This window comes from Sycon ciliatum, chromosome 4 (assembly GCF_964019385.1).
Source record: "Sycon ciliatum chromosome 4, ocSycCili1.1, whole genome shotgun sequence".
In the NCBI taxonomy this organism is placed as follows: Eukaryota; Metazoa; Porifera; class Calcarea; order Leucosolenida; family Sycettidae; genus Sycon; species Sycon ciliatum.
Window position 1 is genome coordinate 22,364,829 of NC_088646.1, and position 19,413 is coordinate 22,384,241.

Here is a 19,413-nt window from a genome sequence, read left to right on the forward strand (position 1 = left end):
CAAGTGGTCGCAATACATCGCTATCCGGAAAATTCCGTCACGGACCAAACAATGTCGCATTTCACACATTTGGCTATGTACTCTTGTTGACAGGTTTCAAGCAGCCAGGTTTGTTGGCAACAGATCCAACCACTACTGGCATAAGTGCACCGGTCGACTGAACTAGCTGCCCCCCCCCCCCTACACTAAAAAAAAGACGGGAACCAAACACAAGGGATGTAGTGCAGGCAACTTCAGTTTGAGATTCTAAAGTTTCCTACAAAGTGACTGCAAAGGCTACAATAGCAGGTCGATGCAGTAAAAGGAGTGCCAAAAAAGGAGTGCTCGCCACAAAATGATGAGAAAATGGTGAGGATACAAATCTAGATACTCGCCATGCTGATAAGAAAGGAACATACAAGCCTTTAAAAAAGATGTCCGACATCACTGATAGGGGCACGGGGGTACTGAGGGCCTATGTACATTGAGATAAAGTTCTACAGGACATCTGGACAAGACAACAACGATTACATCACTATATTCGTATGTACAGTATAATTACATCACTATGCTAGTATGTACACTTGTACAGGCAAAATGCCGGGAACGCTAGGTCAGCAAGAAAGCAGCTTCGATGGCACTGGCAATCATACGACCTAGGGTTCTCGTGTTACCGAGCAAAAAAAAAAAAAAAAAGAGTAAAAGGCAAATAATTTGGCTCTGGGAAATGGCTAAATATGACCAGATAAAGCTATCCATAAATATGAACACTGAAAAACGAACAGGTCGTTGTTCGAGAAGGCTCAACCTCTGTTAATTCTCCCAATGCGCTGCTGCGCATGCATAATAACGATGCTGCTGGTGGCTGCCAAAGCGAAGGGAGACAGGCCTCTGCACAGCAGAGTAGAGCAACACATGCCACTGGCAGAAATGCGTGCATTAGAAGTCCTCAAAGTCATCATCACCCCATCCCTGTATGGACACACAGACAGAAATAGAAAAGTTACAACCGGTCGGAGTCGTGGTGACGCCTGGTACCGTTCAGGTTTCAACAGGTCACATTACAGGACTGCACTTTGCGTGCATTCATCGAGCACTACACCTGTAGCCATGCATGACTGCCTCAAGCTCCATACATGTGCATGACTCATACCATAATACGATAAGGTCAAGTGTCTGACCGCCAACACGTACTCATTAGACTACGTCACGCATTCACCATTGACAGTGTTGCTTGTACTCCCTATACACATCGACGCTTGCTTATACATGTAGCTGTGTATTCTTTGTTCTACAGTCAGTTCTAGCTAGGTTCTTGATAGGTTTTGCTAGGGCATTGTTAGAGTGCATCCAAGATAATCCAAGATGGAGTTGGTGTTTTGAGAGTGAGAACTCGAACCAGTAAAGTTTGTCTCCATTGTTGAACGTGGGTTCGGAAAGTATCCGCAGTCGGTATTACAGTTACGGTACTGATGCAACCTGGTTCCTGGGAATACGGAACACAGTGGTCCTTCGAGCCGGATCACGTCCACGATGGAGAAGCTCAGGCGGAGTCAGCGCACGACGAAAGGCGTCGCAGCGCCAAAACTCGGGTACACAGACACCCAGTCCTACGCTGGTGCTAGTGGTGGAGATGACAGGATGACCGAAAGTAGGAGCCAAGCCGTCACCGCGAATTCAGCTGACAGGCTCAGCGCCAGGATAGCCGTGTTACAAGCGGAACAGGCTGTGGCGGAAAAGCGGCTGGAAATCGCCCGGTTGACGGAGCAGGCGATGTCGGAAGCCGAAGGGACGTTGAGGGAAAGGTCCGTTGAGACCTCCAGCTCTCCTGCGATGCGAGAAGAAGTCTTCCAGGAAGCGGGTGAGTTGCATGAGGCGGTTGCAGCCCAAGATACGTCGCTTATCGACTTTGACGATGATGTAGTTGCACCTAGTTCAGTTGCTGTTCCAACACCAACAGAGTCACACACGGTAGTCGGTGTAGAATCTCAGCCATCAGAAGGAGAGGCTTCCCATAGATCTACGCACGTAACGTCAGAATCAGCAGTAGGTCTACACCATGCAGAGGCCTGTCAGGCTAGCACACCACCACCGGTAGACGTAGTGATAGACGCACATGTAGAGAGGGACTCAGATGTCCAGCATGTCCGTGCATTCACTCCGGCACACAGCTACCACTACCAGGCACCGCCATGCGTAGTCCAAGATCCGATTCATGAACACCTGAATGAACCTCCGTTTCATCAACCAGAACCGCAGGCACAGGCACAGACACAGGTACTTCAAAGAACGATTGAACACACCACTGCTGTTGTAGCCGATGCCACTTACGCTGACTATCTAAGCGAGTCCATTCAGCGGGGAATAGGGCCCGAGCCCTGGGATAGGACATTCGTAGAGCGTCAGCAACTGCCGAGATCCAGTACTGGCAGTAGTCTACGCAGTGTAGAACGTGAGTTCCGGGCCAAGGAAGTTGCGTATCAGCAGCAACTACTACAGCTTCAGACGATGATCGATGAATCCGCGATCGTCGAGAAGCGGCGCCAGCGAGACGCTTACGCACTGCAGACGAACCTAGAGGAAGCTGAGGTGAGTAGGGCAATGGTCGAGCTAGCAAGCGACAAGCAAACCAGGGATCTTGCGGCAGAACGAGAACGCAACGATGAGCTGGCCCGATCGATGACAGAGCTGAGGCAGCGGCTATTCGCAGCGGAGTATGCCCTACGAGAAAGCCGTGCCAGACAACGACGAGCGCCGAAGTCTGGTAGTGTCACTGAGCCTGTTAGAGAAGTACAAGGCTTACCGGTAGTGCAACCACAGCCTGCACAGGTCCACGAGGAGAGACGTGAGCGCTGCGAGTCGACCGCAAGCACAAGGCATAGCGGTATCCCGAGCACTACGTCACCCAGTCACCCACACGCATCCATGCCAGTACCCGCACCACGAAAGCACCGTCGCGACACGAGTGCACGTGCACGCGGCTACATGACAGTCTCAGACTCCGACTCAGAGTCAGGGCCACGTGGATACTCTAGTGCCAGAGCTACGGAGACGTGTACCGGTGGTAAGGGCGCAGCAAGTAATGCGAGTGAGGTCGAAGACGCGTACATGAGTGGTTGTACCTCTACTACCGGTACTATTACTGGCAGCACAGTTAACAGCAATCCTGCGCGTCAGATGGCAGACCTGGCCAGTGAGTTTGTAGGTGCAATCACCCAGGCCCTACGTCAAGGGCAGACCTCCCAGGTCGAGAATAGTAACGCTGGCATCAGACAGCTGGCTGCACGCCAGTCATCCACCAGCAGCAAGCTGCCAATCTTCTCTGGCAAGCCGGAGGAATGGCCCGCGTTCCTCGCGCTGTACCGAAGCAGCACGGAGCAATGCGCATACTCAAACGCAGAGAACGTCCAGCGCCTGCAGACCTGCCTGAAGGGACCAGCCCAGGAGGCAGTACAGCTGCTCCTGGCCGTGCCAGACAATGTAGACGAGGCCATCCGGACACTGGAGCGTCGTTTCGGCCGGCCGGAATTGGTAGTGAAACAGCTAATCGAGCAGGCCAAGGCGCTGAAGCCAGCCAGAGCAGAGGACACGGACGCCCTGCACTCCTTGGCCACATCTGTGAGGAACATCGTCCTCACTATGAAGCTGCTAAAGAGCCATGGCCACAGGAACAACCCTGCGCTCCGTGATGAGCTGGTGGCCAAGCTGTCGCTCCCCCATCGAATGCAGTGGGGCGAGTATGTGAAGGCCAAGGGCCTTAGTACGGATGAACTAGACCTTGGTGTCTTGTCTGAGTGGTTGGCCGAATGAGCGGAAGCCGCCTCTCTGGTGACACCAACCTCCACCAAGACGGCCGCCGTTCAGCCAACCCCACCGCCTAGAAGGTCAACGACCCTGGCCGCAGTAACAGCGGGCACTACCCGCGACGCCACCTCTGACTCCCCAAGGAAGAAGAAGAGCTGCAGGAAGTGCATGGAAGAGCACGCAATGGCGCAGTGCAAGGAGTTCCAACAGCTACCCGTCCAGAAGCGATCAGAGCTGGTGCGCCTCTTGGGCCTGTGTGTGAACTGTCTACAGGACGGCCACTTCGCCAGAAATTGCACCTCGAGCCACTGCAGGAAGTGCAAAGGCAAGCACAACACGCTGCTCCACAGGGACGACTCTGACAGGCCTAGCAGCGGTAGCCAACAAAACGCCGCTCGCACCAACACCGCGAATATGGCTTGTGCAGCGAGCGCCCTGCATGCCGAAACCCCAGCAAACCTACCAGCTCTGATGACGACTGTGGGGACAGTGAGATGTGGAGACGTCGAGCTACAAGCAACGATCATGCTGGATTCTGGGTCCACCTGCAGCTTCATCACCACCGACATGGCTGAGAAGCTGAATGTCCCACCCGGTGAGACCACGTCCGTGCGCACGACTGTTCTCGGTGGCAGCTGTCTGCAGCACGAGTCCAGGATCGCTCCCATAGAGATCTGTCACAAAGACTCAACTGCAACAACCCCAGTGCAGGCGGTCGTTCTCCCTCAGATAACCGCCGACATGCAACGTGTGGACTGGGATGCGCAGAAGGCAAGCTGGCCACACCTGCGCGGGATGAATCCGGATACCCCAGCTAACCCAACTGTGGACATCCTACTGGGCCTTGACGTTCCACAGTTGCACACCTCGCTAGCCGAACGCCGTGGGCCTGGCCATGGTCCAATCGCAAGAAAGACACCACTCGGATGGATTTGTTTCGGTCTCCTGGAGGGGAGCGGAACATCGGCGGAACCAACCGTCCACCACGCCACACATGCCGCGACCGCAGAGCCCACCGAGCCAACCCTGGAGCTGAATGCCATGGTGCGTAGCATGTTCAATTTAGACACCATCCGCTCTACAGCCACGGGAGAGACCATGTCTCGAGCTGAGCGTGAAGCCGAGAAGGTGACTGACGACACCATGAGCCTCAACAACAACCGTGTCACCATTGGCATCCCGTGGGTCGCTGAAGACAGAAAGCCTCACGTGACCTCGAACAGACCGATGGCCCAACAACGACTGGCGAGTCTCCAACGGTCCCTGTACAAACGACCTGAGCTCGCAGCAGCGTACGCCGGTGTCATCCAACAGTACCTGACGAAGGGGTATATCCGCGAGGTGCCCGAGACGGAAGTGCACAACGATGCGGATGACCAGTGGTTCCTGCCCCACTTTCCCGTGATCAAGGAGGACCGCACCACCACCAAGGTGCGGATAGTGTTTGACGCGGCGGCCAAGAAGAACGACGTCTCGATCAACGAGGAGATGCACGCCGGCCCAGCACTACAGAACAACATCGTGAGTTGCCTACTCAAGTTCTGTAAGGAACCTGTGGCTCTGATGGCAGACATCAGCGAGATGTTCCTGCAAGTGGAGCTGGCTGAGAGAGACCGCAGGTATCACCGATTCCTGTGGGAGGTCGACGGAAGAGCCAAGGTGTTCGAATTCCAGCGAGTGTGCTTCGGGTGTAAGGCGTCGCCATACCTCGCCGGAAAGGCCGTCCAGGCTGTCGCGGCCACCTATGCCGCCGAAGGGTCACCCACACACACCATCATCATGGACAACCTCTATGTGGACGACCTACTCGCGTCTGCGCCAACGCCAGAGGCGGCGGTGGGCCTACGTACTGACGTCCAGGAGACACTGGCCAAGGGAGGCTTCCATCTACGGAAGTGGATGTCGAACAGTGCAGAGGTCATGAAGTCTGTGCCAGAAGCCGACCGGGCGCCGAACACGCTGATCTCGGTAGCTGACCACCAACACCCCACGCTACCCTGCGTGAAGACGCTAGGAGTCGCCTGGGATGCTGAGAGCGACCATTTCACGTTCAAGTACCAGGTGCCCGTCATCACGCAGTACACCAAGCGCACTGTCCTGAGCAAGATGGCCTCTCTGTTTGACCCACGAGGGCAAGTGTCACCCTACACCATCCGAGCAAAGGTCATGTTCCAGGACGCCTGCCTCCGCGGGCTGGAATGGGATGAGGAGTTCGCAGAGCCTGAGGCTAAGGGTTGGAGGAAGTTCTTCGAGGAACTGCCCAAGCTAGAAGCCGTGAGAGCCACCAGGTCATTCAAGGACCCAGACCGGGATCCGGCCGATGCAGAGCTCAGCCTCCATGTGTTCGTTGACGCATCCGACGCAGCAGTCGCAACAGCAGTCTACGTACGGGCGAGTTATCCAGACGGCATGGCTTGGTCCACGCTGGCCATGGCCAAGGCTAAACCAGCCCCGCTACACCGACAGTCGATCCCCATGCTTGAGCTACGAGCAGCTGTACTCGGCGCCGAGGTAGCCGAACAAGTCGCCCAAGCCCTCGGCATCAGCTCGTCCGACATCACGTACTGGAGTGATAGCCTCAATGTCCTGTACTGGCTTCGGTCACACAGCCGCCGTTTCAAAGTCGAGGTGGGCAACAGGGTCAGCAAGATCCAAGCACTGTCGGACCCCCGTCAGTGGAGGCACGTTCCGACATCAATCAACCCTGCGGACAAGGGCACCCGGGGCCTATCTGCAGCCCAGCTCGCATCCGATGACGACTGGTGGCATGGCCCGAAGTTCCTACGCGGACCCGAGAGTGCATTCCCGGCGCGGCCGATCGAGGTTCCCAGTAGTCTGCCGGCAGAGCTGAAGAAGCGATCCGCTATGTCGTTCAGCGCGGTTCCAGGGAAGTACCAGCTTGACCCCTCCAACTTCTCGTCTTGGACGCGGCTCATCCGTGTCACCGCTTGGTGTCAGCGCTTTGTACGTAACGTCCGTATACCGAGGGAGGCTGGCGCCAACAGACCAACACCCGCTCCACGACGCAAGTTTGGATCTGCCAAGTCAGTGAACGGTATGACAGTACCCGCTCTCTCCCCTGCAGAGGTCCAGGCGGCCGACGTGTTCTGGGTACGGAAGGCCCAGGAGGAGGTGTATGGCAAGGTCATCAAGCGACTGGAGTCCGGCAAGGAACCCGATCCCAACGAGCCATTGCTGAAGCTGCGACCCCAGCTGGAGGAGGTACATGGCACAACCGTACTGACGGTCGGTGGGAGACTCACCACTGCACACCATCTGCCGCTGACGACAAGACACCCCATCATCCTGCCACCGAAACATCGGGTCACAGCCCTGATCGTGGATGACGAAGACGAGATGTCAGCACTCCATGGGTCCCAACCACCTGCTGACCAACCTCAGCAACCGGTACTGGCTGATAAACGGGAAGTCCGTTGTGCGACAGCATCGCCACAGGTGCGTCAAGTGCCGACGAGGCTACGCGAAGGCTTTGACTCCAATCATGGGAGGGTTGCCGGATTACCGGACCTCGTCACCACTTATCGCCTTCAGCAAGGTGACCATCGACTTTGCCGGTCCATTTCTGACGCGCCAGGGACGAGGCAAGGTGCAGCAGAAGCGGTATATCTGCGTATTCTCGTGCCTGCTGACCAGAGCGGTACATCTGGAGCCCGTCAACTCGCTCGACACAGATGGGTTCTTGATGGCGATGACCCGATTCTGCAAGAGGCGTGGAACCCCGGAGTTCATAGTGACAGACAACGGGTCGAACTTCACCGCCGCAGAGCGACAGCTGCGCGAAGCCACCTGCACGATAGATCAAGACCGCCTAACCACCCACTCCGAGCTGCGAGATGTACAGTGGCATTTCAACCCACCGAGAACGCCCCACTTCGGTGGTGTAGTAGAAACGATGGTCAAGGCAGTCAAACGCGCACTCTGGCATGTGCTGCACCAGGCTGGCCTCACGGATGAGGAGTTCTCAACAGCGCTGGTACATGCCGAGGCAATGCTGAATTCCCGTCCCCTTACCACCGTATCATCTGACAGCGACGATCCAGAAGCGTTGACGCCAAACCACTTCCTGATGGGACGCGCGGCTGCAGTCACACACCTCGAGGCGGAGACAGAGGATCTGGAGAAGGTCCACCCCAGACGGCGCTGGCTGTTTCTACAAGTGCTGACAAGGCAAGTTTGGAAGAGGTGGCTGCGCGAGATGGTCCCGGCGCTAAACGTCCGGTCCAAGTGGTACAGGAAGGCAAAAGACGTCGAGGAGGGTGAGGTCTTCCTTGTCATGGATGAGAGTACTCCGCGCGCGACATGGCCTCTGGGACGCGTCACAGCCACATACCCAGGGCAAGATGGTGTCGTCCGTGCAGTCAACGTGAAGATCAAAGGCAAGGAGTATCGACGATCAGTTCATCGCCTCATCCCACTGGAGGTAACAGAGGGTGAGGTGGAGCTCGACTCCGAGAACTGCCCAGCCACAGCCAACGTCAATGTGGACAATGTCACCAGCTGAGCGAATAGTGGATGGTGGTACGGCAGTGGCGATGAGGTAGTAAGGCTGTGACTGTAGTGTTAGCAAGCAATCCACAATCAGAGTGAACAATACATCCAACCGGCTAGATAAGACGTATCCTCGTTCCCGGATATGTCTAGTGACATTACGGCATGCATTTGACACAATGATGTTAGGTGTGACATCCAATAGCAGTTCCCCAGGAGTTAGAACATCACTCGGAATATTAGTTTGTCTCACTCGCATACATTGATTAGGCTATGATTCGTTCGCGAGGGAGGTATGTCGGAGTCGTGGTGACGCCTGGTACCGTTCAGGTTTCAACAGGTCACATTACAGGACTGCACTTTGCGTGCATTCATCGAGCACTACACCTGTAGCCATGCATGACTGCCTCAAGCTCCATACATGTGCATGACTCATACCATAATACGATAAGGTCAAGTGTCTGACCGCCAACACGTACTCATTAGACTACGTCACGCATTCACCATTGACAGTGTTGCTTGTACTCCCTATACACATCGACGCTTGCTTATACATGTAGCTGTGTATTCTTTGTTCTACAGTCAGTTCTAGCTAGGTTCTTGATAGGTTTTGCTAGGGCATTGTTAGAGTGCATCCAAGATAATCCAAGATGGAGTTGGTGTTTTGAGAGTGAGAACTCGAACCAGTAAAGTTTGTCTCCATTGTTGAACGTGGGTTCGGAAAGTATCCGCAGTCGGTATTACAGTTACGGTACTGATGCAACCTGGTTCCGGGGAATACGGAACACAACCTTTTCCACTGGGATCCTCTCTCTTTATATGGACATGCAGATACAATTATGCAAATACTCTCAGTAGGCAGTGAAAGAAGAGCACAAGACAAGCTATGTGCATACACAAAGAATGGACTTTCTTCTGTTGAGAACAAAACTTCGTCATGCACAATTTCTCTACTTCTCTAAAAAGGAGCCAAGACCCTTTCCTAATTTCACACATAAACTCACCCCCGTATCTGCATCTGCATCGCCGTCCGCGTTGTACTCAAAATTGATAGCACTTGTGGCCGGAGGTGATGCGGCAATGGCCGTAGGTACAGGAGAAGCACTGGTTGACGCACGCACGGATGCCAGCGGAGACCTGGACGATGCTGGTGATGAGACCGCTGTTGACTTTGATCGGCTGGTGCTGATGCCACTGGCGGTGGCGCCAGAGGATTGCGCTGGCTTTGCTGTAAACTTGATGTCAGGCTCTAGCATGGCAAGTAATTCATCTTCGGCGGATACTGGTGGCGGAGGAGCGGGTGGCTCTACGGGTTTGCTCCTAGGCGCTGCAGCAGCGGTCGATTTTGAGGAAGGTGAGGCGGGTTTCGATTTCAGCTTCAAACCTTTGGCGGCTGGGGCCTTTGGAGGAGAGGGGGTGGGCGATGGTGCAGACGGGGACGCTGGGCCTGGCGAAGATTTGGAGAAAATGTTAGAGGTCTTTGACGTACCAAGCTCTGGAGATTTTCCAGAAGCCGGAACTGCAGACGCAGAGTGCTTTTTCTGCTGCACAGACCAATCAGAAGTGATGGGCTCTCGAGCAGCTGTAGCCCTGCTGCTACTTGTACTGGGGGGTTCACTGATATCATCATCAAGGTCCCAATCATCATCGCTGTCCCCCAGGGCATTGTCATTCCAGCCGTCGTCGTCCCCGCCACCACTAGCCTTAGTATCACCAGCACCAGCACCAGCACCACCACTCTTTGCAGCCATGTCGTAACTGCTACCACTACGGATCGCACCGCCCGTCCCATCTTCATGCGCAGCAGAGGCGGTAGCACCCCAGCCATCGTCAGCATCACTCATGTCATCAAAGTCTTCCCAGGGCTCATCTTCAGCATCATCGTCATTGTAAAGAGCACTAGTACCGCTGGAGCTTTGCTGGCTGGTCGTGTTATTCCATCTACTGAACTCCTCTTGAGACGATCGGGAATGGTTTGCTCTGGGGGGATTAGACACAGGACTCGTGGTACTACTGTCTCTTGGACTGTTGTGTCCCCTGTCCAGTGGTGCTGCATCGGCTTCAGGTGTGAACCCATTGCTGAGGTGATTGGCGGCTGACGCGGCAAACCCGCCCGACCTGGACATCTTGTTCCAGGTGGGCGACTGGCGCAGTGCGTCCTCGGTGGTGGCAAAGTCATTCTCGGGGGAGAAGTGCACCTGTTTCGGTGACTTGGGCGACTTCTCCTTCTGACCTTGCAAACCTGAGAAGACAGCACACGTAAAAAGTTACTCGTACAGTGCTGCTCATGAAAGTGCTCTAGTACTATACATGTACCACACCATAGACCCACCACAAGTAGGCCCATATCTACACATTGCACAGGCACAATGTACTTGTCTTGTAGAGTACTTACCACGGCTGCTCTTTGCTTCCACACGGATGCAAGAGGGTCGTTCCGCCTGCGCATGACGAGGCGAGGAGTGATGAGAAGTGGATGGTGATGATGGCGTGGGCGATCCAACGGAGACCGATGGTCGCAGCGAAGGCTGGACAAACCGCTGTGGCCCACCTGCAATGGAGACAACAGACCGAGCACACAATGATCCAGTGCGTACAAAGTGCGTATAAACCTGTAGGAAGATATGGATGTTGCACTGTTTTTAGATCTGCAAAGAACCAAAGCCAAACGTCTCTTTAAAGCACCCGTTTTCGTCAAGAAAGTGAGTATGGATAACCTCACTACGACCATGTGCACGCGGTCCATAGTGGAACGAACTAAAATAAAAGAAACAAAAAATATATATATGCCAGTGAGTGCAGCAGTACACAGAGATATGAGCTCAGCACCCAACATCACCCCCCCCCCCCCCCCCCCACCACACACACACCCCTCTCCGTATTGCAGCCACAGTCGAAATACGAAATCAAGAAAGTGCATGTACCTGAAGGGCGTGGAGTGTTTGATGAGAACCTGGACACCGACTTGAGACCGACAACAATGGACGCACCGAGAACGGGCACGATATCACCCAATGCGTGGAAAGTGGCCGCAACAATCTCATCATCATCTTCGTGCAGGCCAATCAAGACCTATTAGCAGAACCAACAAGCAAACAAAGCAGGCAGCGCCCAGTGAGATACTTGGGTGTTTTATTTGTACAGTCAACTTCGCGGACATAACGACAATTCGCGAATAACGACAGAATTTCCATGTCCAGAGCAAAGTCCCATCTAACTGTAATACATACAATGAGACTTCGGGTATAAGGACACTTCGTGAATAAGGACACTTTTCTGATGCCCCGCCGAGTGTTGTTATACGCAAAGTTGACTGTAGAGTGTACTGTAGAACGGGTAATTTTAGTGACGTAAAAACCCTAGCGAATTTAGCGATATACTCATTTTCGCTAAAGTTTCAAGTCGCTAATCCGCTGAGACATTAGTAGTGCACTGGTGATCCGTGAGTAAAATCGCTGCAAATCGCTAAAATAAAACATCGCTAACCGGTTGACAATGGGAAAACGCTAAAATTAATAGTCGCTAAAATTACCCGTTCTACAGTAGTTGGAAGGCCACATACATGTACATCGCCAGCACAACAAGTGCAACTATTGAGCATCAATACTAGGAGTTTGCAATGAGGTGTCCTGATCTCATATTGGGACGAGTGGGAGAAATTATCATGCACATAGGATGCTTATCAGAGAGGTAAAAACAAGGAGCATGTACATGGTTACATGGTTACTAACGTGGGGCAGTACGCGGTCCTTGATCATGGCCGTGTCCAGGAATGGCAAGTAGTGATGCAGGTAGGTCAGGAGCACCAGGCGTACATGCTTGTCCTCCACTGAGAACAGCTTCAGCAGCAGAGGAATTATGTGCTGCCTGAAGAGCAACGCCGGGGAAAGAAGGACAGCAGGCGAGAGCCACAACACAGTGAAAAGACTGCAGCGGAAGATGTGAGCTCCAATGGGGCTTGCCCTCTAAGGGGACGTGATATGATCTGGGCATCCAATGCATAGGCCATACACTAAACTGGGAATATGCACAGCACTGTACAAAGCGGACGAAACTCAATACAGATGTACTGTAAACCGTGAAATTATTGCGATGGTCTAATTTCTGCGAAATTCGCGACCGCGTGGAAATCGCGAAATTTAGACAGCGCGAAAAGGAGATCCATGAAAGGTTTAGCAAGAATGCCATTCTGCAATCGCAAAATTAAAACCTCGCAAACCTGTCCGGATTCTGAAAACGCGAACTAAAAACGCCGCGAAAATTTCACGCTTTACAGTAGCCGGGTTCACACATGGCTGGCATCCTGTCCAGTGCATAGATATGGTCATGCAAGGCCATGATGGATGAGCCAGCCAAGGCTAAAACATGCATGGCCCGAGCACATAGTCTCTAGTTGTATGTACAGTGTACAATGCACTACTAGTGTCACTGGGAAATCTCAGAATGACAGAATGGCAACTGGCATATACATGCACACGCTCACACACACATGCATACACACACATGCACATGTCTCACCTGTATAGTACTTCACCAAATATACCAGTCGCATTGGACCCGGACTTGGAGCTAGATCTCCTTGCATCTGCAAATATAAATCACACACAGCACAGGTACCAGTAGTAAAGCAAGTAACTAATTGTTAGTTGCAACAAATCGGTGCGTTTTACAAAAGATCAGCCGGTAGCAAAACTAGCATTAGTCTCCAAAGCTTAGCATTAGAATCAACTTCTCTCAAAAATAGACGCCTCAAATAGGAACTCTTTCTACATGATGAGTAAAGGCTTGCCGGAAAACTCGTTTGGTCCGGACCGCACTTGGGATTTAGTAAACAAGAACAAGAGCAAGAACAAGAACAAGAACAACCTCTTATTGGCCATTGTCCATCGTGAGAATAAAGATACAAAACAATAGCAACAACAAGCACCAGCATGGAACAGCTCACTCAACATACCATTTGGCTGCGGCACGAGGAGACAGGGCACAACATGCTCTCTGGCAGACTGTTCCAAGAGTACGAAGCGAGAGAGGAGCTTTGAGGTTAGGTACTGTGCAACAAGGCTGGCTGGGATTTGCTGCAAGCGCCTCGGAAGACCCCTACAGAGTATAATCCAGAGCAACAACAAATGTGCACCAAAACGAGGAGCAAGTAAGTAAAATTCGCGCGCGCGCGCGCGCACGTGAGAGAGAGAGAGAAACCAAGTAAAGAACCGGTATCTGGGCTAGAGTCAACGAGTCCGTGTGATTTGGGTCCAGATTTCTAGGCAAATGTGAGGATCTCTACATCATGTACATTGCACTGTGGCACAAGCAAAATAATGCAGATTTGAGCATCACTCACATTTGGCAGCAGGCCATAAGAAAACTGCAGCATTGGAACCAGGAAAATTCCCACTTCACATTCCACATGATTTCTTCGTGCGACCGGTGAGCAGAACAAGTGAGGCCCCCAAACACACGAGCACTCAAATCAAAAATGAGCCCCAGGCTGAGAAAAGGGTGCTATTGTCATTTTTGGTCAAATTGAGTTAGATAGCATACCTAACACTCAAAATCTCACTGATTCATATGCAGAAAACCGTGTTGAAAAATCTCAAAGTATCACAAAGTTACGGCCACAGATGTGAAGGCAACTTTACAGAGCGAAGGTCTGTACCCTGCTTTCAAGTGCCCTTTTCTCAGTTGTGCACGTGAGGACAATAGTACCCTTTTCTCAGCCTGAGGCTCAAATAAATACTGGCATTGCACTCCGGTCACGTAGAACAGAACCTCACTAATGCTATCAGCAGTACCCACCTGAAAAAAGCAGATTTCTCTTTCGACTCCTTCAGGGTGATGTCATTGACAAACTGTAGAACTTTGACTAGCTGATTGCTGTAATGGGACAAGGAGAACGGCAGGGAACAGGACATTGTAATCTGTGTGCTTGATCATGGCAGTCATGTGCTTGACAGAATGAGAATACATGTACTTCATTGCATGCATTTATATAATATACTACTAGTACATGCAGATTTTATCTCGAATACTGAGCCAGTAACCAATGTAGAAAAGAGACTGGAGGTGTACGCGTACACACCCACACACCCACACACGTGTACACACGCACGCACACGCACACCCACACACATCCACACACACGCAATAAAACACATCCACATGCAGATGTACGTACGCACACCCATATCCACACACACACACACACACGCGTACACACACACAAAAGGCGGTGACAAAACACGCATGCACACACACACACGCACACACACACACGCACGCGCACACATGCACACGCACACACACACACACACACATGTACACACACACACACACACACACACACACACACACACACACACACACACACACACACACACACACACACATGTACACACACACCTACACAGACACAGACAGACACACACCTACACAGACACAGACAGACACACACCTACACATGTAATCGCATCATAATCTTACCTGAACATACTGCTTGAGAGGTGGTCTTTCATCGTAGGTCGACACTGCAATCACAGAGGAATGGTACAGCCACAAACCAAGAATACTAGGCAAAACAGAATGATGACAAACTCCTCTCCTCCCTCCTAACTCTCCCGTAAACATTTCGGGTTCCACTTGCGCTATAGTAAAAACTCGTGTTATAAGGAAGAACCATGACCGACACCAGTACTGCCATCCTTTGCTATACATGTACGACCCGGGAACAAACGCACACGTACAACCATAATTATGAGCTCCTCTCAAAATACAATACTAGTGAAACATGTACAGAATTCTCGTCAAAACATGCAACATCTCCACATTGCGCAGTCCTTACCGCGGGATCCGGATGGAGCAGAGATTCCGACAGACTTGCTTCTAGTTCGCCTGTAGATAATCCAACAAGGCATTGTTAAAACTGGGCGTTTATCTACGCATTCGAAGTACAGACTGTGTGCAATGAAGTCAATCTCTCTCTCTGTCTCTCTGTCAACCAGCAACATACTCCGCTTGGTGAAGGGCATGAGTCGGCTATAGAAGTAAACGTTCCAGGAGGGGTGGTGGCCGAGATTTGGGATGGACATTTCTATGTTCTAGAATACACCCCAGTATGTGCTGTACTGTTCAAGACATGCTGAAAGCTCTCAGATCTACAGTAGCAGCAGGAGACCACACAGCACGTACCATAGGAGCTTAGTTTGTCGGCGAACGTCAGGACAAGAGAGCCCAGTCCCCACGCATCTCTTGCATGCGGGCACGACGAAACCTTCGTTGAAGTGCTAGCATCCTGAGTGGGCAACACAGCCACACCGAGTACAAGTGTTTGAATCAAGGAGCGACGAAAGCAGACAATAACACGATGCCATGCGACAGTGGATGTACGTACTTGTACCAGTAGTGCCAACACGTTCATAATGTCCCTGGTGTGGCAGAGCTAGGTTCATAATGTCCCTGGTGTGGCAGAGCTAGGTTCATAATGTCCCTGGTCTGGCAGAGCTAGGTTCATAATGTCCCTGGTGTGGCAGAGCTAGGTTCATAATGTCCCTGGTGTGGCAGAGCTAGGTTCATAATGTCCCTGGTGTGGCAGAGCTAGGTTCATAATGTCCCTGGTCTGGCAGAGCTAGAACCACTCACAGTCGCTCTAGTCAACCAAAGAACTAGAAGCGCCTCAAATCACATGCTGCTGATATGTTACCCATTCCACATCACCACACTGTAGGATATCAGGGAATAGAGTGGCTTCACATCTATCACATGACAATACAGGACAGCCATGTTGGTTCCAACTCCAGTCAACCCTTGAATCGCCGGGTCACATGATGTCGGCCATGTTGGTTCCACTGTCCACCTGTCATGATCACTTTCTACACAAACTTTTAAAAGTCACATGACAAACTGATGTGAGGCTACTCTGTAGAGAAGTGTCATAACAGAGAGTTCCTGGGGGTCACATGCCATAACAATTTTAACACTACTTACACCGCGATCTTCTGGCGGGATGCTGTCAGGATCTCGGAACTCTGCTATAGACTTGAGGTACTAAACACACGTGGAGAACATGAGAGTGAGACAGTGAATAATGAACACCGCTGATGTGCTAAATATCTACATGCGTACACCAACATTCTAGCTGCCTCCAAGGAGAGCTACATGTGAAGCCGTCTCAAGAAACCGCTTGCGAACGACACTGTATGCCATGTTTCATGTTTCCTTGGCAAAGAAGGTGTTGAATGCACAGGCGTCACCCTGGCTTCAGAGACCGCGGGCATTCAATGACTGTGATAGGCTGGTCTTAAGCAATCATGAGTGCTAGCCCCCCTCCCCCCCCCCCCCCCCATAATACATAGCACTTGGAGGCCAGCAAATCAAGTGTTTCTCCCTAGTAGAGCTCTTCAGCACAGCACAGTCTGACAGAGAACCAAAGGCTGAAAGCTTACTGTACCCTCCAAGGCTCATGTCTCTGCACAGGGGTGGCAGCAAACGTTTACAATGAGGCAGAGTGCTTTTAGAGACGTTCAAGAGTAGACACAAAAAAAGAGACCGACAGCCCTCTTAGCTTACCAAATTACTTGTAGACTCAAACTTTGAAGCAAGAGCGAAGCCAGCAAGACGCCAAGTACGATCACTGCCCGCAACCAGCACGGCGTCATGGCAGACATTGTTGTGTGAGATGTGGCACTAGACACACACACGGACAGACACACATTCATACAGTGTAGGACATGATATTTAGTTAGTGACTTACAGCTACTGGTGTGTTCACAAAGTTGTAGGTCACACGCTCACACACACACGCACACACACACGCGCGCGTAGTACGTACGCATACACACACGTGCACACACATACGCACACAAACACCCACCCACACACGTCTGCACACACCAACACACACACACACACACACACACACACGCACGCACACACGCACGCACATACGTATGCACACATACCAACACACGGATACAGACAGACACACAGCACATCAAACATGCAAAGCATACCGTTTCATGTAGAAACTGAAGAGCTTGCACAATACAACGAAGACCAACACCAATTTCCATAGAATGAAGATCAGCTTCAATGCTGTTGAGAGGCTGAACAAACTCAGTCACGAGTTGTACTGGGCCCTCAGCTGTTGGAGAACTAGAACTCAAATACTTGACAATGTGTGGATGCCGCAGACGTCGAAGAAGCTGTGTGAACAAAGTGGAAACAGCACATCATTATACTGTAAGAATTGAGTCTTAAACAAGACACGCTGTCGATGCAACGAGAAAAATTCATCATTAATTTAAGAAATAGCACTCAAGAAAAGAAAAAAAAGCAGCTGGGGTTCCTCAAAATCAACATCCTCAAACCTCTTGCACTAGGACTTTCATTGCTTTCTTGTCAGGTGAGTGGTACAGGCAAAAACGAAACTGACCAAGCACAATGAATTTTAAACAGCATGGGTGTGATAGCAACAGCGCAAAGAAGAGTATTGAAAAACAAAAACGGTAAAATGCATGACCTCACACACATAAAAAGAAACGACAGAAAGGTACAAGTGTGAAGAAACCAAACAAGAGTGTGGTGCGACAACAATAGACAACCCAGGGACAAAACTAACGAGCTGTTGACAACCTACCAAACAGCCTAAGTGTGAATTTAATTAGTACAGTGCTGCTCAATGAAATCCGGTTGCATGAGTCAAGTTTGCGCCTTGCACCATTTCGCAACCCAGCGTTCGCAGGTCTAGGGCTGTGCAACGCTCGGCGCGTACTTGAGTGACGCGGCTGGATTTCACTGAACAGCACTGTACATCACACTGAGTGACTCTTCTTTGGATTTTCTTAAAGCAAACGTGCATTGCTGGGACATGGCCTGCAGCGCTGGAAATGGTGCCAAAAGTAATCAACAGATTACCACCTCTGTTAGAGCTGGTATCACCCGACACCTCACTTTCCGCCGGCATACCGCATTTCTATGTAGAAAATGGCACTTGCGCAAGTTTTGCGTTGTATAATATCATCCATTCATATCAATCATTCATTATCTACTTCCTCCACTGGTGAGCTCTGTTGAAGTGAAACAGCTGTCCGCAGTGTCCGACAAAAATCAAAATCTCAACGGAACTGTCCTCGCTATGGCCGTGATATGCAAGTGGAGTTGGTCGGCCGAGAGTGCAGAAGTCTCTGGTAGTAAGTAGTTGTAAAGGTGACCTACCCCACATCATGGATGCGGAGCTGCATATTCTGGTTGGTATTGCTAGCATATTTATTTTTCAGGCTGGACATTCTTGGGTCTAACGTTCTGTGAGCCAATTTCTGCACACCATGTGCCAGTACAAGTCATGCAGCTGCTGCACCAGTCACTACTACTACTCGTTACTATGCAGCTTAGCAATGTACAGTAAAACCCGTCTAAGACGACCGCTCAAGGGACCTTCAAAATGTGGTCTCCCTGTCCAGGGTCATTTGACTGGAAATAGCATCCCTAGGCCCTTGGTCCTGGTTGTAGTGGTCTTCTAAGACAGGTGGTCGCCTTATCCGAGTGGTCGCCTAGACAGGTTTTACTGTACTCACAAGCATCATTAGTGCAGCATGTTGTGACACTACTACACAGAAAACAGGTTACACAGTAGTGACAGTACTATGTACGTGTGCAATTACAATACATGTACGTACCTTGACTTCGTTCTCTGCAAACGTCCTACTCCCTGACTCGTCGTCCTCGTGAATAAACACGCTGGCAGGCCTCCCATCCTCATGCTGCGCTGACTGAATTGAAAAAAAGTGAGTGGAATCTTGCTCAACGGTGGGCTCATACACTGAGTAGTCTGAAAGAACTCCTAACTCAGCACCCATTGTCAGTGACTTTCGAAAGAAAGTAGAGATTTTACGAGACTGGATTCACCAACGACTGCATACGAGCAGTCCTCAACTACAACATAGCCACATCACGAATAGATTATAGTCGAGAGAGATAAACTCCTCCACTTTTTGGCACTTTGGTCTTCGAAGAATTCGTTCATTGACAAGCAGAACTTGAACTTTTCTCCAAAGTAACTTGAAAAGTGCACTGCAAAGTGCATTGGAATTTTTTTCGGCAAAGCTGAAGGCACCGATGATTCATTAA

The 19,413-nt window shown here is 51.3% G+C and overlaps 1 protein-coding gene across 1 annotated transcript; it reads right to left on the minus strand.

Annotated features, from left to right (window-relative positions):
* Positions 1-210: 210 nt before the first annotated feature.
* Positions 211-19,366, minus strand: LOC135815058 (uncharacterized). Its single transcript, XM_065328290.1, has 15 exons — positions 18,963-19,366; positions 17,298-17,489; positions 16,855-16,971; positions 16,273-16,332; positions 15,478-15,580; positions 15,131-15,180; positions 14,773-14,816; positions 14,089-14,166; positions 13,247-13,389; positions 12,811-12,877; positions 12,024-12,159; positions 11,217-11,364; positions 10,688-10,843; positions 9,297-10,534; positions 211-951 (listed from the first exon to the last, which is right to left on the minus strand). The coding sequence occupies exons 1-15, from the start codon at positions 19,140-19,142 to the stop codon at positions 919-921; spliced, it is 2,745 nt and encodes a 914-aa protein (XP_065184362.1). The 5' UTR covers positions 19,143-19,366; the 3' UTR covers positions 211-918.
* Positions 19,367-19,413: the final 47 nt, after the last annotated feature.